The sequence below is a fragment of the Megalobrama amblycephala genome, linkage group LG24 (genome assembly GCF_018812025.1).
Source record: "Megalobrama amblycephala isolate DHTTF-2021 linkage group LG24, ASM1881202v1, whole genome shotgun sequence".
Taxonomy (NCBI): domain Eukaryota; kingdom Metazoa; phylum Chordata; class Actinopteri; order Cypriniformes; family Xenocyprididae; genus Megalobrama; species Megalobrama amblycephala.
In genome coordinates, this window is record NC_063067.1 from 29,529,093 (window position 1) to 29,557,089 (window position 27,997).

The 27,997-nt window shown below is 39.1% G+C and overlaps 1 protein-coding gene across 1 annotated transcript; it reads left to right on the forward strand.

The window, feature by feature from the left end:
• The first annotated feature begins 90 nt into the window (after positions 1-90).
• prpf6 (PRP6 pre-mRNA processing factor 6 homolog (S. cerevisiae)) lies at positions 91-27,997 on the forward strand. The gene is given in 22 exon segments (XM_048178035.1): positions 91-331; positions 633-795; positions 949-1,067; positions 1,152-1,230; positions 2,610-2,786; positions 3,038-3,082; positions 3,084-3,179; positions 6,344-6,438; positions 6,538-6,694; positions 13,853-14,015; positions 16,322-16,440; positions 16,922-17,140; positions 17,407-17,529; positions 17,719-17,840; positions 18,812-18,950; positions 20,697-20,816; positions 23,809-23,985; positions 24,182-24,315; positions 26,657-26,748; positions 26,835-26,949; positions 27,092-27,218; positions 27,499-27,997. Coding segments are annotated over 22 exon segments (2,925 nt in total). The 5' UTR covers positions 91-140; the 3' UTR covers positions 27,652-27,997.

Here is a 27,997-nt window from a genome sequence, read left to right on the forward strand (position 1 = left end):
GGTGAATTTAGGTCAAGCTACTTCACACCGCCCGTCCTATGGCGGCGATATAGCGACACATTTTAAAAACAGACTTTAATGTCACAGGAAGCGCGACTGTTGTTGTTCCGGAAGTGAAGCGTGTTGTCGGCAGCGCAACGATGGCGAGCGCTACAGCGAAGCAGCCCGCGAAAACTGCAAGCAAAACCCCGTCCGGAGGTGCCGGCGGGGCCGCAAATGGAGCTCCGGCAATGCCGCTTGCGTCTCCGCTCATGGGGGGCTTGAATAAGAAGAAGAAGCCGTTTCTCGGCATGCCTGCGCCGCTGGGTTACGTGCCCGGTCTGGGCAGAGGGTGAGAGACCAAAACAAATAATACCGACAGTCTAAACTCAACGCACTCACTTTTTGTAGACACCTATATAAAGTTATGAACGTTTTGCTGTGCTGTCTTGTGTATTGTGATGTTTTGTTGATGTGTAATGTCGTTTTGATGTTGTCTTAATGTTTTGTTCTGTGATTACATGGGAACTCTTTCATAACTATTAATATAATAAATTATATACAATCTTATTTATTTAGAAATGCATATGATGATTTGGTTTATTAATTTCTCCAGTTTGAAAACAGCAGTTGTAATGTATTGTGCTCTGCAGTGCCACGGGTTTCACAACTCGGTCTGATATTGGTCCCGCTCGTGATGCCAATGACCCGGTGGACGATCGGCACGCACCCCCTGGGAAGAGGACGGTGGGCGATCAGATGAAGAAGAACCAGGACGATGATGATGAGGATCTGAACGACACTAACTATGATGAGGTACGTCATTCTGAAGGGAGTCATGTTGTCTTGATCTGCAATTATGTGATTGCGTGCAAAAATACAACTTGATGTATTAAATTATGTTCGTTTGTTATTTATTGGTGGCTTTGTCAGATATAAAACGTAAATGTGTACTTCTGTATCCTCTAGTTCAACGGCTATGCAGGCAGTCTGTTCTCCAGTGGGCCGTATGAGAAAGACGACGAGGAGGCAGACGCCATCTACGCCGCACTGGATAAACGGATGGATGAGAGACGCAAGGAAAGACGGTGAGTGTGAACTTTGTTCTCCCATCAACGCTTGTTTGTTTTTATGTAGCATCTCTTGCCTCATTTTATTGCTGTATCTTGCAGGGAGCTGCGAGAGAAAGAGGAGATTGAGAAATACCGTATGGAGCGGCCCAAGATTCAGCAACAGTTCTCAGATCTGAAGGTTTGTGTTGATCTTGGTAGATATTGACCTGCTGAATTATGATTTGTTAAAATGTTTCCCTGCCTGCTTAAAGCTACAAAAAATCTTTAAATTATGCTTTTTTTCAATATTACCTTTCATGTAGTGTGTAATGTAGCTGTTTGTGAATGTAAAAGGTCTGCAAAGTTTTAAAGATCAAAGTGCACAACAAATAAACTTAATGTCTTCCAAAAGAAAGAACCGAATCTGAACTGCCTGAAACAAGTAAGCTGTAATTGCAGTCTCACTTCTTGTAACAAATTTGCATAATGCCAGTCTATGGTCTCTTCTTTGCCCGTAAACAACGTCTACTTTGACCCTCGAACACTGTAGTTGTTGCTGAGGCCTGGAAGAGTTTGGTCAGAGTTTGTTGTTGAGAAGATGCTGTTTTCAGCGCTGCAAAAGCAAATCCACTGTGCACTTCCAAAGGATCAGGACTCCCTTTCTAATGGATACAGTAAAACTGACGGCATCGATACAGTTCGTGCTACTTGGCCGTCGGCTGTCGAGCGTTGGTTTGGTGTGTCAGGCCAACTTTGGACATGACGCTGCCAAGCGTGAGCCAACCCCGCAGTCTGCTTTCATTGCCACTAGTTCGTCGGCGTCGGCTTGGTGTGTTCCTGCCTTAAACCTATTGTAGGAGACCTCCAAAACAAAATTAGGATCCTTTAAAATAGCAGAATAGGGGCACTTTAAAGTTTTAGTTACTGTGTCATAATTTTAAATTAAGTATTGTCAATATTGAATAGTTTCATATTACTAAATAATAATAATAATAATTGTAAAAAAAAAATCACACCACATTTGTAGTTTATAATTTCCTTAGCATGCATTTATTCTCTTATGCATTACTGTTCAGTAGTTTGTTGTAGTCAATAAGATTTTTTTTAAAGTAAATAATACTTTTATTTAGCAAGGAAATATTAAATTGATGAAAAGTAAAGACATTTCTGTTTCAAATAATCTTTTGAACTTTCTTTTCAACAAAGAATCATGAAAAAAGCATGAAGCAGTTTTCAACATTGATAATCAGAAATATTTCTCGAGCATCAGATCATCATATTAGAATGATTTCTGAAGGATCATGTGACACTGAAGACTGGAGTAATGATGCTGAAAATTCAGCTTTGATTGTAGGAATAAATTACTTTTTAAAATATGTATTCAGATAAAACATTTATTTTAAATTGTTGTAATATTTCATATTTCAATATTACAGTTTTTACTGTATTTTTGATCACATTAAAGCCTCCTTGTTGTGCATAAGATATTTCTTTCGAAAACATTAAAAAATCGTACTGACTTTTCAACCACAGTGTAGCTGTCAACATTAATGCTGTTGCGTTATCTTTGTCTTCCAGAGGAAGCTGGCTGAGGTCACAGAGGATGAGTGGTTGAGTATTCCTGAGGTGGGTGATGCCAGGAACAAACGTCAGAGGAATCCCCGCTATGAGAAGCTCACGCCTGTGCCGGACAGCTTCTTTGCCAAACACCTCCAGACCGGAGAGAACCACACCTCTGTTGACCCACTGCAAGGGGTGAGTAACGTTCCATCACAAATGTGCGGAGTAAAGCAGAGACAGACCTAACACTTCTTGAAACGATGTGCTCTGTATTTTTGTTATGCATGAAAAAACGAAATTACCTCACACTGTGTAATGCATATGAATATAACCAGAGCACAATGCATTGCATTGTGGGATACAGTATACAATGTGCTTGACCATTTCATTGCAAAATATAAAACAAAAATGCAATTTCTAATTAAGGTGCTTTTTTTTTTTTCCAGCAATTTGGTGGGCTAGCCACACCCTACCCAGGGGGCTTGAACACGCCCTTTCCCAGGAGGCATGACGCCAGGTGCTGGAGAGCTGGACATGAGGAAGATCGGACAGGCCAGGAACACACTGATGGACATGAGGCTCAGTCAGGTGACACACCATAGCATTTTAATTCCATGCTTAAAGGTGCCCTAGAATGTTTTTTCACAAGATGTAATATAAGTGTAAGGTGTCCCCTGAATGTGTCTGTGAAGTTTCAGCTCAAAATACCCCATAGATTTTTTTTAAATTAAATTTTTTTAACTGCCTATTTTGGGGCATCATTAAATATGCGCCGATTCAGGCTGCGGCCCCTTTAAATCCTTGCGCTCCCCGCCCCCGAGCTCACGACTATAAAACAGTGCATAAACAAAGTTCACACAGCTAATATAACCCTCAAAATGGATCTTTACAAAATGTTCGTCATGCATAATGCATGCATGCGTCGGATCATGTGAGTATAGTATTTATTTGGATGTTTACATTTGATTCTGAATGAGTTTGATAGTGCTCCGTGGCTAAAGCTAACGTTACACACTATTGGAGAGATTTATAAAAAATGAAGATGTGTTTGTGCATTATACAGATTGCAAGTGTTTAAAAATGAAAATAGTGACGGCTCCATGAATATAGTAATAAACGGTAGTAACTTTAACCACATTAGCAACATGCTAACAAAACATTTAGAAAGACAATTTACAAAAATCACTAAAAATATCATGATATCATGGATCATGTCAGTTATTATACTCCATCTGCCATTTTTCCATTGTTCTTCTGCTTACCAGTCTGATGATTCAGCTGTGCACATCCAGATGTTAATACTGGCTGCCCTTGTCTAATCCTTGAACTGGGCTGCATATGCAAATATTGGGGTCATACATATTAGTGCACGATTAATGATGCTATTCACGCGCATTTCTCAGTAAAGCCGGTTCCCTGATTACCGCTAAATCGCCATCACCTCTTTCAAAGACGCATTTAATAGACAGAGCCGTAGGTACTGAAAAGCCACGCAATATCGCGTTCATATCCAGATGAATGCCTCGATAATGAACGCGAATGCGTGGCTTGTTGAACTACGGCTCCGCATAAAAGGGCTGCGTTTAAAAACAGGTGATGGCGATTTAGCGGTAATCAGGGAACCGGCTTTATGACGAAATGCGCGTGAGAATAGCATGCGATTAATCGTGCAGCCCTAATACATATTAATGATCCCGACTGTTACGTAACAGTCGGTGTTATGTTGAGATTCGCCTGTTCTTCGGAGGTCTTTTAAACAAATGAGATTTACATAAGGAGGAGGAAACAATGGAGTTTGAGACTCACTGTATGTCATTTCCATGTACTGAACTCTTGTTATTCAACTATGCCAAGGTAAATTCAATTTTCAATTCTAGGACACCTTTAAGTTTGAAGAAAGCCAAAAGATTCTTCAGTGTCTACATTTACATGCACCCTCTGAATGCATTTATAATGAGATTTAGGGCATATTATGATTAAACTTTACCACACATAAACACAATACTTCGATCGAATTGTTGCGTTTGAAGCTCATAATCGTAGCAAACATAATTGCAGTAAACTATGTGGCATATGCTGATTTTAGTCACAGTAAACAGGCATGCAAATGCTTTGTTCGCATATATTCCACTCTGACCAAAGTGTATATGTACATGTGGCAGGGTTGTTATTGTTAACTAAAACTATTGAAAACATTTCTGTTAATTGAAATAAAGCTAATAAATGTAATTTAAAAACCTTAAACTAAAAGAAAATTAGAAATTTTGCCATGGCGATAAATTGAAATAAGCACTAAAATTTATTAACTGCAAATAATGTAAACCTAAATAGGTTGACAAGAGCACATACTACTAAAATGGACATAACTAAAAATATAAAAGTAAAATTAAATTAATTTGTGTGACCAGAGCTCATTATTTATGCTGTTCATTGGCATATTATGCAAATAATGGCGGTAAAAATAACCACAGTTGTTGGCGAAGTTAGTATAAGTCCTTATGGTTACACTTTATTTTGAGGTGTCTGTAGCCGCGTTTCCATTACCCTTTAAATTGCGTAAATTGAAATTGTGAATTGAAAACACACTCAATGGAAATGCATCAATGTTGCATATATCCCATATATCGCAAAAAAGTTTTTACACTCTCATGAGGTGGTTTTTCAGGCAATTTGAAAAAGGAATATTTCGCAAAACTGCAATGGAAACAGTTTTTTTTTTTTTTCGCATTTACAGGTCACCTGCCGTATGTAAAAGTCAATCATTCTTTAAAGTAGGGGTGAAACCGTTCTCGGTAAGAAAAATCGAACCGTACCGTTCTACACACTCGGTTTGGCACGCACTTGCACCGCGTTTCATCTCATATCTGATGACGCATACACATCTATAATATGGTTTGTAGAAAATAAGACAGAGAGACAGACAGAAACAGACAGAGAGAGTTAGGCGAATGTAAGTTTCTGTTGATGAATACGCATTCTGGCTTCCCCTAAACTTTGTATAATGCAAGAGCCGTATGCTCTAGGCCTATATGAGCTGTCATTTACGCCGTCATCACCCGGGTGTTGATAACGCGTGAGTGCAGGTGAGATCTGAACAGCATGCGTTGCCATCTGCATTTAAACTAAACTCATTTAAGTCTTGCCAATTTAAACATTCCAGTGCATGGAGCGAAAGATAACTTGCGCGATTTGTGCACTTGTCTGAAGTGTGTGTACAGTGCACAAATATTGAGGCACCCAGAAAGACCTCATACATGGCCGCTATAAAGAATAAAGGCTTTCCTTGCCATAAATGCTTGGATAACATGCCTACATCTCCTTTGATTTAAAAATGTCTTTTGCAGTGGCTCAGATATACATAAATCTACCAACATCCATTGTCATGGTTTTTGGAATGACGAGGAAAAAAACACGTTTTAGACACATTACGTTGGTTAATGGAAACGGTGACATTTTGCAATAGTTTTTTATCAATATTGCAAAAGTTTTCTGCAAATCTGTAATGGAAACGCGGCTTGTGTAACTATTCATTTATAATTAACAACATTACTTGACAGTACTTACTATAGGGTTTAGGAGTAGGGTTTGGTTTAGGGTTAATTGCATGTAATAATGCTTATTTTATAGTTACTACTACAGTAACTATATGTAACAAAGACACTGTAAAATAAAGTGTTACGTCCTTACTCTGATTATTGTAAATCACTTTATTGGTAAACATGTAAACACAGTCAATGTCTTTGTGTCTCCAGGTGTCTGACTCTGTGAGTGGGCAGACAGTTGTTGATCCTAAAGGCTATCTCACCGATCTCAACTCCATGATCCCCACACATGGAGGAGACATCAGGTACTGAGTGTGTTACATCTGAACCTTATGCGCTTCATATCTGTGCTGTTTGTATTGCATTTGTTAAATGTCATTCTGTGTGTGTGTGTGTGTGTGCAGTGATATTAAGAAGGCCCGTCTCCTCTTGAAGTCAGTGAGAGAAACAAACCCCCACCACCCCCCCGCCTGGATCGCTTCCGCCCGTCTGGAAGAGGTGACCGGGAAGCTGCAGGTGGCCAGAAACCTAATCATGAAAGGCACTGAGATGTGTCCAAAGGTGAGGGACAAAAAGAGGGAGGAAATGGTCATGAACGACTAAATAAGGCCTAGATGTACTCATGGCAAAATTATATACTAATGCAAATATACTATAACTAATGCAAATAGATGGTAACAAGTGTTTATATTAAACATTTGGGTCAGGCTTGCATGTATTTTTGTCATACTGTTTTAAAGGGTCAGTTCACCCAAAAATGAAAATTCTGTCATTAATTTCTCCCCCTCATGTCGTTCCACACCCTTAAGACCTTCGTTCATCTTCAGAACAAAAATTAAGATATTTTCGATAAAGACATTTAAAACAGTTCATGTGACTACAGTGGTTCAACCTTAATGTTATGAAGTGACGAGAATACTTTTTGTGCACCAAAAAAACTAAATAAGGACTTTATTCAACAATATCTAGTGATGGACAATTTCAAAACACTGCTTCATGAAGCTTCGAAGCTTTACGAATCTTTTGTTTCGAATCAGTGGTTCAGAGCGTGTATCAAACTGCCAAAGTCACATGAACCATTGAAATTTCGAAACGTTTCGAAACATTTATGATGTAACAAAGCCTCGTTCACTGAAATCACTTGACTTTGGCAGTTTGAAACACGCTCCAAAATTAATTACTTTACAAATTAATTACTTTATAATGAAATGAAAACATGTACAGTAGTGTACTGTATACATACCATTTCATTGTCTGTTTTAAATCCGTATCTGAAGTGTCCCGCTCTGTGCAGAGCTCAGTCTCACGTGTCAAAACAAACTCCACGAGGCATCACTGATTTCACCTCTATAGGCTGCTCTTGTACTGTATAATGACAGTGGACACTTCTCAGCCGCTCCAGCAACAGATGCAACCCGGTATGGATTTTTGCCGATAACCGATTGTTCCAACAATCTGTTATCGGTGCCTATTAATTGGCAAAACCGATCAATCGGTCGACATCTTTAAATTAGAGCTGCATGATTCTGGATAAATTGAGGATCACTACTTTTTTTGTTTAAAATAAAGATCATGTTTCTAAATAGACAACTAAACAAAATAGCTTCCTAGATGTTCTGACAAAATATTATGCTTAAAGTTTAATTTGAATGAATGATTCATATGACTCACTCATAAAGACTTTAATAGGTTGTTTGCACATGACGTCACAGCAGCAGAGCGAATGAGTCTGGAGGGCAGGGAGTGATTTTTCTATATAGGAATCCTATCACAAAAAATGAAAATTCGTATGTTTTGTGTCGTTTATGGTTGCTTAAATCGATAAAATCGAGAACCCAGAAGGTGTTTATATCGTTTACATAACTTATACCGTGTTTTATATCTTATATTGTTTTTTAACCTTAAAAAGGAAGCCTTTCATAGCGTTTTGCATCTGCTGATACTGAAATGAATATGGATACCTGCTTACCTTATTTGTTTTTGACTTGGTTAAATATCCACATTCTTCATGGTATCGTTTGCAGGGAAGAGAAGCGATTTTATCCCATTGAATGATAATTTGGTGTTTTCACTTCAGTTTTGTAGTATTCCATTCACAATGTTGATCTGGTTACCATGAGAACAGTGTCACGCGCTGCTGCTTCAGCCATCATATGATAGAAAATGTCCAAATAAATAAATGTTTAACAAGCTGAGAGAAGTCGATTCAACAACAAAGACAACACTTTCAAAATGTGATTATTTTATTGAGTGATAGGGAGTGTGTTAAATCAGTGACATTATTAGATTTGATATACGGCATCTTCCTGTCACGTCCTTAACTTCCCTTAGTGTGTTTTTACACATAAAAGGCAACAATTGTATTACAGCGTCCAGTTTTTTCTTTGAACGATGATGTGAGCTCCTGATGCAATTCTCGATTCAGCATAAATGACCTACAATGGCAATATTTTTCACAATCGCGACAGAAAATCAAAATACTGCCCTAACTTCACTAGTAGAAAGGCAGCGCGATGTAAACAAACACAGAATATGTAAGTACAAGCCTCAGAGCCACACCTACCTATTAAATAATCGCCATGGACCAATGATAGTTTGAAGGTGTTTACCAGCCGGAGCAAATTTTTCCGGAAAGTTTGCTTTGGTGAGCTGTTTGCGAACTCTTGAAATTAACTTGGATTTCGCTTGAAGTAATTTGAGGCCTTTAATGTTTTAGGAGCAAGAAACCTTGATTAAATTTACAAAAGGGTCTCTGATAATATGTAAAATGTGAAATAAAAGGGATATTTCACCCAAAAGATAACTGAATACTTCTCTGGAACATAAAAAGGTGTTTTAAAGAATATTGTGAATGTTTTGGTGACCATTGACTTCCATTATATGGACAAATGACATTTCTCAAAATCTTAATGTTTGACAGAGGATAGGAAGTCATACAGGTTTAGAACATTGATGTTGAGTAAATGAACTGAATTTTCATATTTGTTTAAACTATCCTTTTAAAGTAAAACAGAATAGCTTGACTCTGTGTGTCCAGTAGGGGGCGGTGTGTGTGTGCGCATGAACCATTATTTAAGGTTTATGGCTTTTGGAATGTTGCCAGTGTTGACAGGTTGCTATAGCGATACATTTAAGGCCTGCAAAATCCCACTTCCTAAAATGTTAAATATGTTTAAAGAACAACATTAAAATGTCATGGTGAAAGAATTAGGCTTTGCTTATATAAGCTGTGGCTTCAATTTGTCTACTAGTGCTGACTTTGGACTCGGAGAGAAAGGACTGGAAATGAAAACCGTGCGGAAACAGTGTCAGGCCCTTTGCTCTCAGTGTGTACACAGCTTCATTAAGTGTTGGGAAATTCCTGCAGGCACATTAATCAAATTTAATAGTTCAGCTTCACATTTCAGCAGAATTGTGCACACTGGCTGTCTCTCAAAGACTAGAGACATTTATTCATCAAACACGCCTGTGATGAACAAACATGTTGTCTTGGCAGCTGATTCACTTTGAGGGGTTCTACATTGTGTTACAAATTATTATTATGCAAGTGATGTATCAGTGGGATTTCAGTACAATACACATTCAGATTTTAGTTTTTAAAAGTAAGTGTTTGTTTTATTAGATAACTGGTATCAATCTCAGACTAGTCTTCTTGGATAAATGGAATGCCGCAAAGAGGTTGTTCCACATTATTAATCAAGTCACAGTTTTCATGCAATATGGGGAGGAAGAAAGATCTTTCTGAAGATGAAAATCTTGACAGTGCAATTTTATGCAAAATGTATGAAAATAAAGAATATTTTGCAAACACTGAATGGAGATTATCGAACTGTCATAAGATTTTTGAGTGATTTTGACCAGTGTTTCCCAACCCTGTTCCTGGAGGCACACTAACAGTACACATTTTCCAAATCTTCCTAATCAAACACACCTGATTCAACTCACCAGTTCGTTAGTAGAAACTCCAAGACCAGAAATATATGGTTCAGATAAGAGAGACATTCAAAATGTGTACTATTGGTGTGCCTCCAGGAACGGGGTTGGGAAACACCGATTTAGACCACAGCAGAACTCAGTCAGATATTAAAGGGTTAGTTCACCCAAAAATGAAAATTTCCCATGATTTACACACCCTCAAGCGCAAGGCTCTATTTTCACAGCTGAGGCTTGAGCATTACTTCTGGATCTGGAAAATATTGAGAAGGATCAAGAACGGGACTTTTTATTTGCCTCTGACTCAAGATCATGTCTTCAGCACTTGAATCCCTAAAGACTGATCACCCCATAATTGTTGAAATTAACTAAATTTGATCTTTTAAAGAAGGAAAACTTTAATATTATTTTTTGCTGAGTTGCAAGTCACATTGGGCTTACTGGTAATGAGAGAGTGGACATGGCTGCCAGGGATGCACTTGACCTGGAAATATCTGACAGTCAAAAACCACCTTCTGATTTTAAACCAGTAATTCATTTATATATCACTAACAAGTGGCAGAAAGAATGGGATGAAAATAAAAATAAGCTGTATGAAATAAACCCTAGTATACAAACCCGATTCCAAAAAAGTTGGGACACTGTACAGATTGTGAATAAAAACAGAATGCAATGATGAGGAAGTTTCAAATTTCAATATTTTATTCAGACAACAACATAGATGACATATCAAATGTTTAAACTGAGAAAATCTATAATTTTAAGGGAAAAATAAGTTGGTTTTAAATTTCATGGCATCAACACATCTCAAAAAAGTTGGGACAAGGCCATGTTTACCACTGTGTGGCATCCCCTCTTCTTTTTATAACAGTCTGCAAACGTCTGGGGACTGAGGAGACAAGTTGCTCAAGTTTAGGAATAGGAATGTTGTCCCATTCTTGTCTAATACAGGCTTCTAGTTGCTCAACTGTCTTAGGTCTTCTTTGTCGCATCTTCCTCTTTATGATGCGCCACATGTTTTCTATGGGTGAAAGATCTGGACAGCAGGCTGGCTATTTCAGTACCCGGATCCTTCTTCTATGCAGCCATGATGTTGTAATTGATGCAGTATGTGGTCTGGCATTGTCATGTTGGAAAATGCAAGGTCTTCCCTGAAAGAGACGACGTCTGGATGGGAGCATATGTTGTTCTAGAACTTGGATATACCTTTCAGCATTGATGGTGCCTTTCCAGATGTGTAAGCTGCCCATGCCACACGCACTCATGCAACCCCATACCATCAGAGATGCAGGCTTCTGAACTGAGCGCTGATAACAACTTGGGTTGTCCTTGACCTCTTTAGTCCAGATGACATGGCGTCCCAGTTTTCCAAAAAGAACTTCAAATTTTGATTCGTCTGACCACAGAACAGTTTTCCACTTTGCCACAGTCCATTTCAAATGAGCCTTGGCCCAGAGAAAACGCTGCGCTTCTGGATCATGTTTAGATATGGCTTCTTTTTTGACCTATAGAGTTTTAGTCGGCAACGGCGAATGGCACGGTGGATTGTGTTCACCGACAATGTTTTCTGGAAGTATTCCTGAGCCCATGTTGTGATTTCCATTACAGTAGCATTCCTGTATGTGATGCAGTGCCGTCTAAGGGCCCGAAGGTCACAGGCATCCAGTATGGTTTTCCGGCCTTGACCCTTATGCACAGAGATTGTTCCAGATTCTCTGAATCTTTGGATGATATTATGCACTGTAGATGATGATAACTTCAAACTCCTTTCTGATATTGCTCCACTATTTTTGGCCGCAGCATTGGGGGAATTGGTGATCCTCTGCCCATCTTGACTTCTGAGAGACACTGCCACTCTGAGAGGCTCTTTTTATACCCAATCATGTTGCCAATTGACCTAATAAGTTGCCAATTGGTCCTCCAGCTGTTCCTTATATTGACATTTAACTTTTCCGGCCTCTTATTGCTATCTGTCCCAACTTTTTTGGAATGTGGCATGACATTTCAAAATGTCTCACTTTCAACATTTGATATGTTATATTTTATTCACAATAGAATATAGATAAGTTTATGAGATTTGTAAATTATTGCATTCCTTTTTTATTCACAATTTGTACAGTGTCCCAACTTTTTTGGAATCGGGTTTGTAAAAAGAAGTACCTCCATTACTTCAAATCGAGACATTATCAAGTCATCTTCACTAGGTGTAGACTGGGGCACTCAAGACTTACCCATGGGTTTTTATTAATAGGCGAAGTTCCTCCTTTATGTCTCTCATGTAAAGTTCCTTTGACTATTAAGCATATTCTGTTGAATATTCTGCTTTTATTCAGAAACATGCTTGCATGGAATATTTCAAAATGTATCACCTTAATGTATTTAAGACAGAAAATCTTATGTTAATTTGAAATGTTTTATATAACAGGGACTTTAAGCAACAGCTGTTGATGGATCGACAACGGCGACCGGAAGTAAACTGTCAACTGCTGTAGCTAAAGAACGCAAAAATCGCTTAGCAACAACAAAGAGGACGGCATGGATCAATTAATCATTTGACATAGTAAATAATACATTGCATGTAAATAAAATCAAGAGAATGGTTGCTTTTGGCATTAAACGACATACAGATACAACTAAAATACCACATAACCATAGAACATAACATTTACTTATCTAGTCTGCCACGTATTATCAACTACGGCAAATCGGCTACTCTCCCGTAGTAGACGGTTACAGTAGTCAAGAAGTAGCAGTTAAATTTGCGCAACAGAATGCCGTTGCCATTCCATCTACTGCTTAAAGTCCCTAATAATGTAAATTTTATGGATGTAATTGACCTTTTTGTTTGCCATGTAAATAGCCATGATGCTAACATGGTGTAAAAACTTAAACTCACTCTCAAACCATCCTAGGTGTATATGACTATCTTCTTTCAGACACAATCGGAGATATATTTAAAATTATCCTTGCTCTTCTAAGCTTTATAATGGCAGCGAATAGGGGGGAGTGTTTTGAAGCCCAAAAAAGTGCATCCATCCATCGTAAAAATTCTCCACGCGGCTCCGGGGGGTTAATAAAGGCCTTCTGAAGTGATTTAGTTTTTGTGTTTAAAAAAAAAAAAAAAAAAAAAAAAAAAAAAATCCATATTAAAAACTTTATTAACTATAATAACTAGCTTCTGTTAGATGGCCGTACACATTGATTTGCGGTGGAAGAGTAATCCCCGACGCAATGATGAATGTGGAAAACAATACACCGCTCATGAATTAGAAGTCTAAAACGAGAAGTTTTAAAGAGAAATGTCGGAGGATTTCAATATATAAGAGAAGAGCAGCTTGAGTTTGTTGCACAGCCCTATTTATTTGCTTCAAAATCGTGAGTGCTATTCACTACCATTAAAAAGCTTGGAAGAGCCAGGATATTTTTCCGATTGTGTTCGTCTGAAGGAATCATGGGATAATTTTCATTTTTGGGTGAACTACTGTATCTCTTTAAGGAAAATATCCGTCAAACAAGTTAATTGTATTAAAAGGACAGCTATAAAAAAAAGCCACTGTTGAGCAGCAAACAGGCAATGCTTTTTCGCTCATTTCTGCTTCTTCTTTATCTGTGTTTTGATCTGGAGATTCTGTACTCTCAGAAGATGTGTAATAGCAAAACATGGATTGCTGGAAAATTCTGTCAATGGTGGGGAAATAGTTAATATAGAGTGCTTTTGTGCATGTATTATCTTCATAGAGTGAGGATGTTTGTGTATAATCTGTGGTTTGTGTGTTGTCTGTTCAGAGTGAGGATGTTTGGCTAGAAGCCGCTCGGCTGCAGCCTGGAGACACGGCAAAGGCAGTGGTTGCCCAGGCAGTGCGTCACCTCCCTCAGTCTGTGCGCATCTATATCAGAGCAGCTGAGCTAGAGACGGACATCAGGGCCAAGAAACGAGTGCTCAGGAAAGGTCAGTAACTCTCTTTATCTGTCTCTCTTCTTCTATTCCGCTTCAGTTTTCGCATTCCACTGTCACCTGCTTTTTTTCTTCCTGCATACCTGTGTGACAGAGACAGATGAATTGTTAGTTAAGTATGAAAGCTCTATCAGTCTCAGCTTGTTAAAACGTCCTGAATCTCCCCCTTTATAATAAAAGATCTTTCTAAACATTCTGGCAGTTCTACTTCATCAATGTCTCTAACATGATTAGCTTGTTAACTCTATGAAGTAATGTGCTTTAAGTGAAGTAATTAGTTTGTCATTAAAAATCTGGTGCACTGTCATTTTAGTACCATGATTATTCATGAGGTGTTTTACATAGTGTTTGCAAAGCAATGGTTTTTGCATTTTCTGGAGAAAATTTGCCTGTGCAGAAGCTAGGGCTGGGCGGTATGGTATATGTATATCATATATATATATATATATAATCATACGGTATATAATCGTTATCACGGTATATAATGCCCATCGTTAGAGATTTTTGCTATATCGTGTATGTTGCGTAATAATATTTAGCACTATTGACACCTCAGAGTGATGAAATGCATGAATGAGAACATAAAGAGCAGGACGTGCTTGATGTTAAAAAGAGATAAAAGCGCAATATATCCTGAAAAAGAACTCATGTGCATGTGCTGACTGGCACATTGACAAAGTGCGCACACAGCTCCTCTCTCAGTAGCTGATCACAAATTTGGGACGTGCTTGACATTAAAAAGTGCTACTAAGCACAATAAGAAATGAAAAAGAACTCAATGCAGTGTCCATGTTGACTGACACAGCGTAAGCTCGTGTACACACAGCCACGTCTCTCAGCATGCAATCGCAAATTCAGTTCACATCTTATTGCGCTTGAATGGTTGAATACACACATAATTATGTCTAAATGCGCTTTGTGTGGAGTATTCATGTAAACACAGCAGATTATGTCTCCAGTGAAAGTAAACAGTTGTGCATAAAGCGGATGTGTATCAGTATAATGGATCCGTGCGTTTGGTCTTAAAGTGACAGCAGTCTAATAAACCTTCTGCTCTGTGTCATTTAATGTGAATCAAACAAAAGAGAAAAAATAACTTGCTGCTCTTTACTGCATAACTATTTTTTTTTTAGCTTTTAATAAGAATAAATTTATATTTAATTCATACAGTGAAGACTATGCAATATTTTATTTATACATTTTATTACATTTATGTACTAATTCTAACTACATTTCAAATAAACCTATTGTACCAGGAAAAACTTTAGATTTAATTCATATATTTGTTATATTGTATTTGTCCTGTTGTTTGTAATTTCCTATTTTTTCCTCATTTTTAAAAACAAAAATGAGATAAAATTACACGAAATAACTATTGTGATATATATTATCGTGAAATAAAAACTTGGTACGTAGTTCATTACATTAGTGCAGGAAAAACAAGTAAATTAACTTTTCTGCAACTGAAAGGCATATCATGGAATGCAATTTTGCAGTATCTCTAAGATAAAAGTCAACATTTTGTACAAATGTCAGAAAAATCAAAGATCACAATTTTTTCTGAAACTCTAGTACAGAGTACAGAACCATCAGTGATAAGAGATATTTATCCAGCCTTATGGAGTTGATGAGGAGAACCAATAACCATAACCTCAGTTTTCTCACCGTTTATGCATAGAAAGTTAACAGCCATCCATGATGTTTATCTCAGAAATACATTTAGTGAGCTAATTTTGTTTACAATAAATCTAGATCTCTGTGTCATCAGTATAAAAATTATACTTAATACCTAGAGTTTGTAAAAGCTGTCCGAGTGAGAATAAATAAAGACTAAAAAGTAAGGGTCCTAAAATTGAGCCCTGAGGGATACCAGTAGAAACTTGTCCAATATCAGAGCTGTATTCCCCTAAAGCAACAAGCCATCTGCATCAGGTCAAGTAAGATCTAAACCAGTTTAAAATGGTGCCAGAAATGCCAAATAAAATATGAAATGATATCATATAGGGGACCCCAGCAGAACCTCATGACTCTGTCAAGGACAAGGTCAATAAGTCCTTTAAAATATCAGATAATTAGAACTTTTATGACATGGAAAGGTCAGTTCAGATTTAAAAAACATATATATTTATGAATTATTTCATCAGGGGAAAAAAGTAATTAAAGTGCAAGGAGACTTACATTGGTACTTAGTTGAGAGATCAAAAAAGAGCTAAAAAACTGAGCACTAGCTACACTTTTAATCATTAAAAAAAAAAAAAAAAAGATATAGTCTTTTTTCCAATATCTGCATGTCTCCACAGCTCTGGAGAATGTGTCGAAGTCAGTGCGTTTGTGGAAGACAGCTGTTGAGCTAGAGGAGCCAGAGGATGCCAGGATCATGTTGAGCAGAGCAGTCGAGTGCTGTCCTACCAGTGTTGAGGTACACACACACACACACACACACACACACACACACACACACACACACACACACACACACACACACACACACACACACACACACACACACACACACACACACATTCTTGTACATCTCTCCTTGTGAGGACATTCATTGACACAATGTAATCTCTAGCTCCTTAACCTGACCTTACCTATCACAACTAAGTGTGCTTACCCTAAACCTACCCTTAACCTGATTATAACCTTACCCCTAAAATCAAGTCTTCACCCTCAAACAGGCCTTTAAACAGGTCTCAGAAAGTGAGGATCAGCCAAAATGTTCTCACTTTAATATTTGTCCTCACTCCATTGGTCTAAAACTCAAACCATTCCTCACCAAGATAGTTGTACAAGTACACACACGTGCACACACACAGTCTTAATCAGCCAAAACCCATAAGCCCCTTTATGGGCCATAAATCAGATTGCTCTAACAGTTTTGTCCTTGTCTCCCGTAGCTCTGGCTGGCTCTGGCCCGATTAGAAACCTATGAGAATGCCCGTCGTGTTCTAAACAAGGCCCGTGAAAACATTCCCACTGATCGGCATATCTGGATCACTGCTGCCAAGCTGGAGGAGGCCAACGGCAACACACAGATGGTGGAGAAGATCATTGACAGAGCCATCACATCTCTGAGAGCCAACGGCGTGGAGATAAACCGTGAACAATGGATTCAGGTCTGACATGCTAGATTTCATGTTTAAGAGGTTGTCAGGCTTTACAAACTACTTGTTGTATGCATTTTTAAATTAAAGATATTAGCCAAGGACTTTAAGTGAGAAAAATGTGAGAAATGCAACAGACAATTCCGGTCTGGATGGAGTTTCTCGGTTAAACTTCATTGCCAAATACATCAAAGAAAAATATTCGAATGTTTCTGCACGCAGGCAATATCAGGATGTGTTCATTTGAAACTGATGTCTGTTTTGTGATCCTGTCTCAGGATGCAGAGGAGTGTGATAAGGCTGGCAGCGTGGCCACATGTCAGGCTGTGATTAGAGCTGTTATTGGGATTGGCATTGAAGAGGAGGACTGCAAACACACATGGATGGAGGACGCAGATAGTGTAAACATCTTCTCATCTTCACACGCCTACATTCTGTTTTCAATAAGCACCACATATTTGTTTATTACAGACGTTTCCCATCATATATGATCATTTTAATGTACATTTCAGCAGTAGTTTGGCTAAATTCCACAGCTGGATGTTATTACTGTGATACCTGATGCTGATTGGCTGTTATTTTTGCTGTAGTGTGTGTCTCATGGAGCTTTGGAGTGTGCTCGTGCTATCTACGCTCATGCACTCCAGGTCTTCCCAAGCAAGAAGAGCGTCTGGCTGAGGGCTGCTTACTTTGAGAAGAACCACGGTACACGGTGAGAAATACTCAATTCCTCTATAGTCTAGGCAGTCAGTAGGCCCTATTTTAATGATCTAAGCGCATGGTTTAAAGGGCACAGCGCAAGTGCACTTAGGGCGTGCCCTGAATCAACTTTTGCTAGCTTAAGGATGGGAAAAAAGGTCAGCGTGCCCGGTGCATGATCTAAAAGGGTTGTCCCTATTCTCTTCATGATTAATGGATGTGTTTTAGGCGTAACTTGCAATAAACCAATTAGAGTCTCATCTCCCGTTCCCTTTAAAAGCCAGTTGCGCTCGCATCATAGCAGATTCGCTATTTACATGGCAGACCATCTATGGGAAAAGCCGGATTCCACCAAAGCATTTTTGTCTTTATGCACACAATAATTATTTTTTATATTGTAATCCTTTTTTTTTTAAATATTTGGCATGTTTGCGTGCTGCTGTGCGTTTCTGTGTGTGTAATGACCAGACTGTACGCGTGTTGTGCACTCGCCTATAGGCGCTCTTTAAATAACAAAACAAATATTGCGCCATTGACTTTAGACCAGGTTTCAGTTGGTCAATGGCGCAGTCTATTTCAGTTGCCTCAAAATAGCAACACGCCAACAATGCACCTGAACATACCTCGTTTTCAGATCAGCATGCCCATGGGTGCACAAATCAGCGGAAATACATTTGTAGTGGCGCTGGACGTGAAAATGATAACTGCATCAGGCTGAAACTAGCAAAAAACACTTGCATTGCGCCAGGTGTATGATAGGGCCCAAAGTCTCACACAGCTGATTAGAATTTCAATCAGCATTCATTGGCTCTGTCCGGGTGTTTGCAGGTAGTATATGGAGACAGGAAAGCAACTAAGCCTGTTTGTATTTGTTGTAGACCATGAGACATTGTCGACATTGTTGCCTTAAGAGGTGTCTTCATACGTTTACAATTATTGACATTTATTACTGTAAAAATTCATTTGAATCTCTTTCTCTCTCAGAGAGTCATTGGAGGCTCTGTTGCAGAGGGCCGTAGCTCACTGTCCTAAGGCTGAGGTGTTGTGGCTAATGGGTGCTAAATCAAAATGGTTGGCAGGAGACGTTCCTGCAGCCAGAAGTATCCTTGCTTTGGCTTTCCAGGTAAGCGCCGCCCCTGTCCGCCCTTCAAGCTCCATGACTACATTGTTAGTGGCAAGCATTACTATTATTATTGGTAACACCATAGCATTGTAATGGTGAAGCAACAGCACAACATGTACTTATTTGTATTAGAAATTGATAAAAGTCATTCACAAAGTACTTGTAAAGAACAGTAGTGACTGTTGTCTTTGCACTTACCTGTCTTTATTTAATTGCATATTTACAATTTTAAATAAACAAATATAGTTATATTATCATTAATATGTTTGGGATCAGTAGTTTTTGATAGAATTCTCTTATGCTGACCAAGGCAGTAGGGATGGGCAATTTATGCGATTCTCACCATTTCAGTAGCCGGTTCCCTGAACCGCTATCGCCAACCTGCTTTCATGGAGCGGCATAACAGACAGAGCCGTAGTTCACTTAAGCCACGCAAATATCGCGTTCGTTTCGAAGGCGATCATTAATGAACATGTTTGCTTATCAGGAACTACGGCTCTGTCTATTAAAGCTCCATTTGAAAGCAGTTGGCGATTTAGCGGATAGAACCGGCTTTTCGAAATGCGCTGAGAATCGCATGCGATATATTGACCAAGGCAGTGTTTATTTGATAAAAAAAATAAAAAATAGAGTAAAAACGGTAATAATGTGAAATTATTACAATTTAAAAGAGCTGTTTTCTACTTTAATATATTTTATAATGTAATTTATTCCTGTGACGGTACAGCTGAATTTTCAGCATCATTACTCCAGTCTTCAGTGTCACATGATCCTTCAAAAATCATTCTATGATGATTTGCTGCTCAAGAAACATTTCTGATTATTATCAGTGTTGAAAACTGCTTATTTTTCCATTATTCTTCAGTTAATAGAAATTACAAAAGAACAGCATTTATTTGGAAATAGAAATATTTTTTTATATTCATGCACTGATATGAAAATTTTGGCCGATAACCGATAATTCTCTGTATTTGGAGGCCGATAACTGATATATTGGCTGATGAATCTAAATCTAAATTTTTATAAAATTTGAGAGCCTGATTGCAAAAACAAAAGTCTCACCATTAAAAGACAATGTTCTCATTATAATATTATGTAGCCTATTAAACAGACTTGCGTTGTAAGTTGTACTTGACTGTATTTTCCTTTTTGAATTGATTTCAATCATATTTCAAGCAATTCATAACCATCATGGCGGACATTGCGCATCTGAAGTGACTCAGCTGAAGGAAAAATAATCCATTATCTATTGACTTTCAATAAATTGGCCAAATTTTCTGATCGGGCCGATAAATAACATTAAAAATGAACGTATATCAGCCGATACCGATATGGTGGCTGATATGTCGTGCATCCCTCAAATATTTTCTAACGTTATAAATGTCTTTACTGTCACTTTTGAGCAATTTAATGTGTACTTGCTGAATGAAAGTGTTATTTTCTTCCATCACAATCAGTGTGGAAAGTGTGGGAAAGCAATAAAAATCATGGGTGGCTAATAACTTTCTTTGTATAAACATTTATTTATATGAGCAAAAAAAATTGCAGATTCAGTGTGGGATTAGTCATAACTGAAAGAACACTGAACCTAACAGAAAGAACAACCAAAAAAATAAAAATAAAGCTTTAAACTGCGTATCAGTGCTCCGATTGCACATCATTTCCTGAAACTAATCGTTCCATTTTTGCAGTATTGAAGCATTCACTGGGATGATGGCCAGTAAAAACTCTTTCTTTTTGTGTTAGGCTAACCCCAACAGTGAAGAGATCTGGCTGGCTGCCGTGAAGCTGGAATCGGAGAATAACGAGTATGAGAGAGCACGCAGGCTGCTGGCCAAGGCCCGTAGCAGCGCCCCCACTGCCAGGGTGAGTGGCCCAGTGTTCAGACTAGCCACTTGAGTGTAAAATGGATATAACTGCTGCTGTGTCATGCTGGGGACACCCGTCTGCCGGGAATACACTGTTTCAGTTTTGCAAGTTGTTGTGATTTCTCTTTTATTTTGATTTGGAGAGATAAGCGATGAGAAGTAGATGAAGGGTGAGTCACCCTGTAAAACTGCTTGTGCAACAGAGTTTTGAATGTGACACTAGCGGGAAGACGGCTTACAAAGGCATGGCTAATGAAAAGTCCTTTTTCTCTTTTGCATATATTTTTTTAAGCGTATCACGGCATGACAAGTTGGTACGTGAAAACTACGCTAAAATTTAAGTGAATCTGTGAGGCAGCACATACACATGTCAGCAGAGATTAGGTTAAGCTTGAGGTTTAACTAATAAACCTAATGGTTGTACTTTATTTTACAGTATGTGTACTTAAGAAAATACAGAGTAATATAAGATAACTACATGGGTTAAGGTTAGGTTTAGAGTTAGTACCTAGTTATTACCCAGTTATTGTAATTACTGTAATAAGTACATTGTAAGTACACAGGACTGTAAAATAAAGTAAAAGCACCTAAAAAGATGACAGCTTTGTCCTATGTCATGTCAGGGGTTATTTGAATCATTGCAGAAGATGTGACTGGTTTACATTTCAATTAAACACATAATAGAAAAAAAAATCCCTGTAAAAAAGGTTTAATATTCAGAAATATAGTACGCCAATCAGGCATAACATTATGACCACTGACAAGTGAAGTGAATAACACTGATTATCTCTTCATCATGACACCTGTTAGTGGGTGGGATAAATATATCTATTATATTTATAAATATTAGGCAGCAAGTGAACATTTTAATAATAATAATAATAATAATAATTATTATTATTATTATTCCTTACATTTATATAGCGCTTTTCTGGGTACTCAAAGCGCTTTACATATGGAAGGGGGGAATCTCCTCAACCACAACCAATGTGCAGCATCCACCTGGATGATGCAACGGCAACCATATTGTGCCAGAACGCCCACCACACATCAGCTTATTGGTGGAGAGGAGACAGAGTGATGAAGCCAATCAGTATATGGGGATGATTAGGAGGCCATGATGGACAGAGGCCAATGGGCAAATGTGGCCAGGATGTTGGGGTTACACCCCTACTCTTTTCGAAGGACATCATGGGATTTTAATGACCGCAGAGAGTCAGGACCTCGGTTTAATGTCTCATCTGAAGGATGGTGCTTTTTGACAGAATAGTGTCCCCATCACTATAATGGGGTGTTAGGACCCACACAGACCACAGGGTGAGCACCCCCTGCTGGCCTCACTAACACTCTTCCAGCAGCAACCTAGTTTTCCCAGGAGGTCTCCATCCAGATACTAACCAGGCTCAGTCCTGCTTAGCTTCAGTGGGCAACCAGTCTTGGGCTACAGGGTGATATGGCTTTGTCCTCAAAGTTGTCCTCAATATTGTTAGAAGCAGGAAAAATGGGCAAGTGTAAGGATTTGAGCGAGTTTGACAAGGGACAAATTGTGATTGCTAGACGACTGGGTCAGAGTCTGGGGCAGAGTGCCCATGCTGACCCCTGTTCACCACTGAAAGAGCCAACAGTGACACGTGAGCATCAGAACTGGACCACGGAGCAATGGAAGAAGATGGTCTGGTCTGATCTGATGAATCACGTTTTCTTTTACATCACGTGGATGGCCGAGTGCGTGCGTCACTTACCTGGGGACACGTGGTACCAGGATGCACTATGGGAAGAAGGCAATCCGGCGGAGGCAGTGTGATGCTTTGGGCAATGTTCTGCTGGGAAACCTTGGGTCCTGCCATCCATGTGGATGTTACTTTGACACGTACCACCTACCTAAGCATTGTTGCAGACCATGTACACCCTTTCATGGAAACGGTATTCCCTGGTGTCTCTTTGACCTCTTTCAGCAGGATAATGCGCCTGACCACAAAGCTAAAATGGATCAGGAATGGTCTGAGGAACACATGAGTTTGAGGTGTTGATTTGGCCTCCAGATTGCCCATATCTCAATCCAATCGAGCATCTGTGGGATGTGCTGAACAAACAAGTCTGATCCATGGAGGCTCCACCTCACAACTTACAGGACTTAAAGGATCTGCTGCTAACATCTTGGTGTCAGATACCACAGCACACCTTCAGGGGTCTAGTGGAGTCCATGCCTCGATGGGTCAGGGCTGTTTTGGCAGCAAAAGGGGGAACAACACAATATTAGGAAGGTGGTCATAATGTTATGCCTGATCTGTGTTATATATATATATATATATATATATGTATATGTATATGTTTGCTAGATTAAGGGGCCGACGCAGCTTACCCACTCATTTTACCCCACACTCCCATAAATAAATCAAAAGCAGTTTGAGACTTGACTTGAACTTGTCATAAAGAATTAAGCATGACATGTGACTTTAACTTGGCCTTGAAAACTGTGGACTCTTGTTTTAATTATAGTTTTTACAAGATAACTGAAAATGTGAAACTGTGAAATGTGACCAGGGATTATGTAAAAAAATTATGTCATTAGGGGATAATAAGCACCTCACAGCAGATGTGCTTGATCTTTGTCCTAATAAGTACTGTGGGATTTTTGGGAGTAAATTGTGCAGATGATAGAAGGTGCTAGAATAGCCTCCTGCCTGGGCTTGTTTAACTTTTGGCTCCAGGAAAGAGTGTCAGCATCTATATAAATATATCAAAGGATCAAATTTACCTAAAGCACTTGGCAGGATTCCTCATAAGTGCTAATGTTATAAAACTAGACATGTGAGCTTCATACGGGAAAGGCATCATGAAAATCTCCCTGGCCGTTCTTTCGTTCTTGCAGACCCTATGCGTTACACACACACCCTCAATAGTCTTGTTAAAAATGACACTTGCACCACTTTAAAGGCTGTTAAAAGCATTATATGAGTTGTCATAACTGTTTTCTGTGTTAATTGTAGGTGTTCATGAAGTCAGTGAAGCTGGAGTGGGTGCTGGGTAATATTGAAGCGGCACATGAGTTGTGTACGGAGGCCCTGAAGCACTATGAGGATTTCCCCAAACTTTGGATGATGAGAGGACAGATCGAGGAACAGTCAGAGAGCATTGACAAAGCACGAGAGGCCTACAACCAGGGAGTACGTTTTGGGGTTCTAGAGGAGATGCCTTATCATAATTTAACCTTTTAGAGTGAACGTTTTGTAATTAATGCAAAACCCAAGTCTAAATAATATTAGGAACAAACTTTCAGGAGCAAATTTTTCTGTGGAAATGTGTGAAAAGTGACAGTGTCCAAATGTTCTTCTAATGCTGCTTCTCTAATGTCGCGTTTAGCTGAAGAAGTGCCCTCATTCCATGCCATTGTGGCTCCTTCTGTCTCGGCTGGAAGAGAAAGTCGGGCAGCTCACGCGTGCTCGAGCCATCTTGGAGAAGGCTCGCCTCAAGAATCCACAAAGCCCTGAGCTTTGGTAAGAAACCATGCCCGATGTACTTGCACCTCAGTACGGCCAATATCAAAATATAAAAAAGGAATAATGCTACTTTTTCTACAGATTTGTTACTAATTTCATATGCAGGTAGCAAAATGATAAATTCTTCTACGGCAACGGCTCAGCTGATGAATATTAATTTGGTTGAGCTGACATTGCCACAAAAAGGCCTGAGTGATACCAAGCCAACAGTGGGCCAATAACGGGCCGTGGTGATATTATAAAGAATAGTAATTGAGCGTCTGTCAGCAAAATGGTTAGATGAATTAAAAAGATGAGATTCAGTTCTTTGGCAGTGGTTGGACCCCCCGTCTGTGGCTTTGTGTACAATATATTATATTGATTTTGGATTAAGCATGTTGAATCGGCGGTGAAGCCCATTGGTGAGAGAGGTCACTTAATGGCTGTTCAAGTACCAAACAAGTGCACAAGAAAAACACAAGTGACAAAAGCAAGCAATATCATCTGAGCGTTCCAATATTGGAATATTTTCATAATGAAACCATGTCAAATATGCCATTTAAATACCTTTACTCGTTGTCTGGAATGAAGATCAACTGATCAACATGATTAAAGGGATAGTTCACCCTATAAGAGTAAATAAAACTGGCATAGACAAGTCCAAAAAACCCTGCGGCTTGACGACACATTGATGTCCTAAGACACGAAACGATCGATTTTTGGCGAGAAACCGAACAGTATTTATATCACTTTTCCCCTCTAATACACCACTATGTCCAACTGCGTTCAGCACTCGTTTAGTGAGGTCTGATCGCACTCTGACAGCGGCAGTGATGTCTAGCACTCGTTGAAGTATATGCGCGAGACATCACTGCCGTTGTCAGAGTGCGATCAGACCTCACTAAACGAGTGCTGAACGCAGTTGGACATAGTGGTGTATTAGAGGTAAAAAATGATATAAATACTGTTCGGTTTCTCGCACAAACCGATCGTTTCGTGTCTTAAGACATCAATGTGTCGTCACGAGCCGCAGGGTTTAATTTGGACTTGTCTATGCAAGTTTTATTTACTCTTATAGTAGAAGTTCCCATCCACTAGCATTATATGACTGACAGACGACAACGGTTGGAGTTAAAAATCATCATTTGTGTTCTACTGAAGAAACAAAGTCACCTACATCTTGGATGCGCTGGGCGTAAGCAGATAAACATCAAATTTTCATTTTTGGGTGAACTATCCCTTTAATTGCTGCTTTGTTTGTATATCTGAAGTCCTAGGTCTTCCGTTTTTCCCCTTTTTGAATCACAGATATGGACTACTGCCACCTGCTGGTATGGAGAGTTTTTTTTTTCTCTCACGTAGGTGCAAAAATAATGTTGAATGACGAATATAGACTACTGCCACCTGCTGGCACGGAGAGTTATTTCCTCTCACGCAGGCTCAAAATGTAAGCACTGAATGATGAATTAGACTACTGCCACCTGCTGGCATGGAGAGCTATATCCGCTTAGGCAGGCTTAAAACGTAAACACTGATCGACGCTTTTGATGAATTTTTGATGAATTTAGACTACTGCCGCCTGCTGGTATGCAGAGCTATTTCCACTAAGGCAGGTGCAAAACGTTAGTGCTGAATGACGAATTTAGACTACTGCCACCTGCTGGTATGGAGTTAGTTATTCTCACGCAGGTGCAAAACATACGTGCTAGTTGGACGTTGCAGTGTGTTAAGTCGCAAGGTGACACCACAATCTTGTTTAGCTGCATCTCAATTCGAAGGCTGTGTCCTCTGGAGGTCGCATTTGAAGGCTGCATACTTCATCAAGGATGTCTAATTTTAAGAAAAGTAACCATAATAAATTTGACTTATTTCTTATAAGGTGTAAAATACTGTATTTTTTTTACTTTTCTTAAATAAGACATCCTTGATGATGTATGCAACTTTCAAATGTGACCTCTGGAGGAAGCAGCCTTCGAAATGAGACGCAGCTATTGCCTCTAGTTCTTTGATGTCAATTTGGTGTGTCTGGGCCTTCAAATTCTAGGAGCATTCAATAACAGAATTGAATTAATATTCATAAGCAATGCCTTTGCTGTAGCAGGATTCATCAGCTTGCCAGCTGAATAGCAACTAATCGCTAATGCCTGCCTTTGGTTTTCAAATTTAATAAGTGAATATCATGTTACCTAATTCATATTCATGAGCTGAGCCCTCACCACAGTACCATGTGAGACATGAACTTGGATCCAACCAAGACTCATCAGAAAAACGGCAGCACTACTTTTTGTTCAAGGCTACATGCAATTGTTTCATTTTAAATTTTTTTAATAGTTGGCAATTTTAATCTCAATTCCTCTAGGCTGGAGTCTGTCCGACTTGAATACAGAGCGGGATTGAAAAACATCGCTAACACACTCATGGCCAAAGCCCTTCAGGAGTGTCCTAATTCTGGTAAGCCCCCCCCCCCCTTGATCACAACAGATTCATTAAGAGCCTCTGCACATGATCACACCTCAACACTCACTTCTTTCTGTTAGGTATCCTCTGGGCCGAAGCGGTGTTCTTGGAGGCCAGACCTCAGCGCAAGACCAAAAGTGTGGACGCTCTGAAAAAGTGTGAACATGATCCTCACGTACTTCTGGCAGTGGCCAAGTAAGACTCCTCACCAGACTCTTGCCAAAATTCTCCCAACCCTAAATTCCATTTTACCCACCCACATTTTTCTTTGATCTGCAAGAACAGGCTGTCCTTTTCAGTTGCATTTATACCATATCTGTGTTTGTGTACTGTGCAGATTGTTCTGGAGCGAGAGAAAGATAACGAAGGCAAGAGAGTGGTTCCTACGAACGGTAAAGATTGAACCAGACTTGGGCGACGCCTGGGGATTCTTCTACAAGTTTGAGCTTCAGCATGGGACAGAAGTAAGCATTCGGCCACATTACATTATTACACTAACCGTGTTCCTAAGGACCTGTTTTATTCTCAGATCTTGCTTTTGTGATGCAGTTAGGCATATGCATTTCAGGGCATTTTTAAAGAAATGGTTCATGCAAAAATAATTCTATCATACTCGTTCCAAACCTGTACAACTTAGATATTTTGAAGGATTTTCTGCTTGCTATTTCCCATGCAGTTGGATTGGTGGATCCAGGTCTTGTTTAAAATCACATCTCCTTACTCTGGTGTTGTTCTCTCCTTCAGGAGCAACAGCAGGAGGTAAAGAAACGATGTGAGAATGCAGAACCGCGGCACGGCGAGCTGTGGTGCGCTGAATCCAAGCACATTCTCAACTGGCAGAAGAACATCGGAGAGATCCTGGTCCTCGTGGCTGCAAAGATCAAAAACACCTTCTAAACTGTGGGACTAATATCATATTCACAAATCGGAGCATGTTTGGTTTAGCAAATATGTTGTTTTTATAGAGTCTGTGGATTGTTTTTTTTTTTGTTTTTTTTTTAAATGGTCAATTTTCCACTTTTAGTGTGTTTGCCCCTCTGGAACAGTGATGATTCAGGGCTGTTTTGATTTCACATGCTGTTATGTTCAGGATATTGTAAAGTCTAGTCACACCCAGAGATACGAGTCCATTTTGAACATTAATTTCCAGAACGATCTGACACCCTCTTATTCTGCTTCTCATTATGCGTATGTGTAAATGTGCTGCTTATCAGAAAATAAATGAAGTCTGATCTGTTTCAGA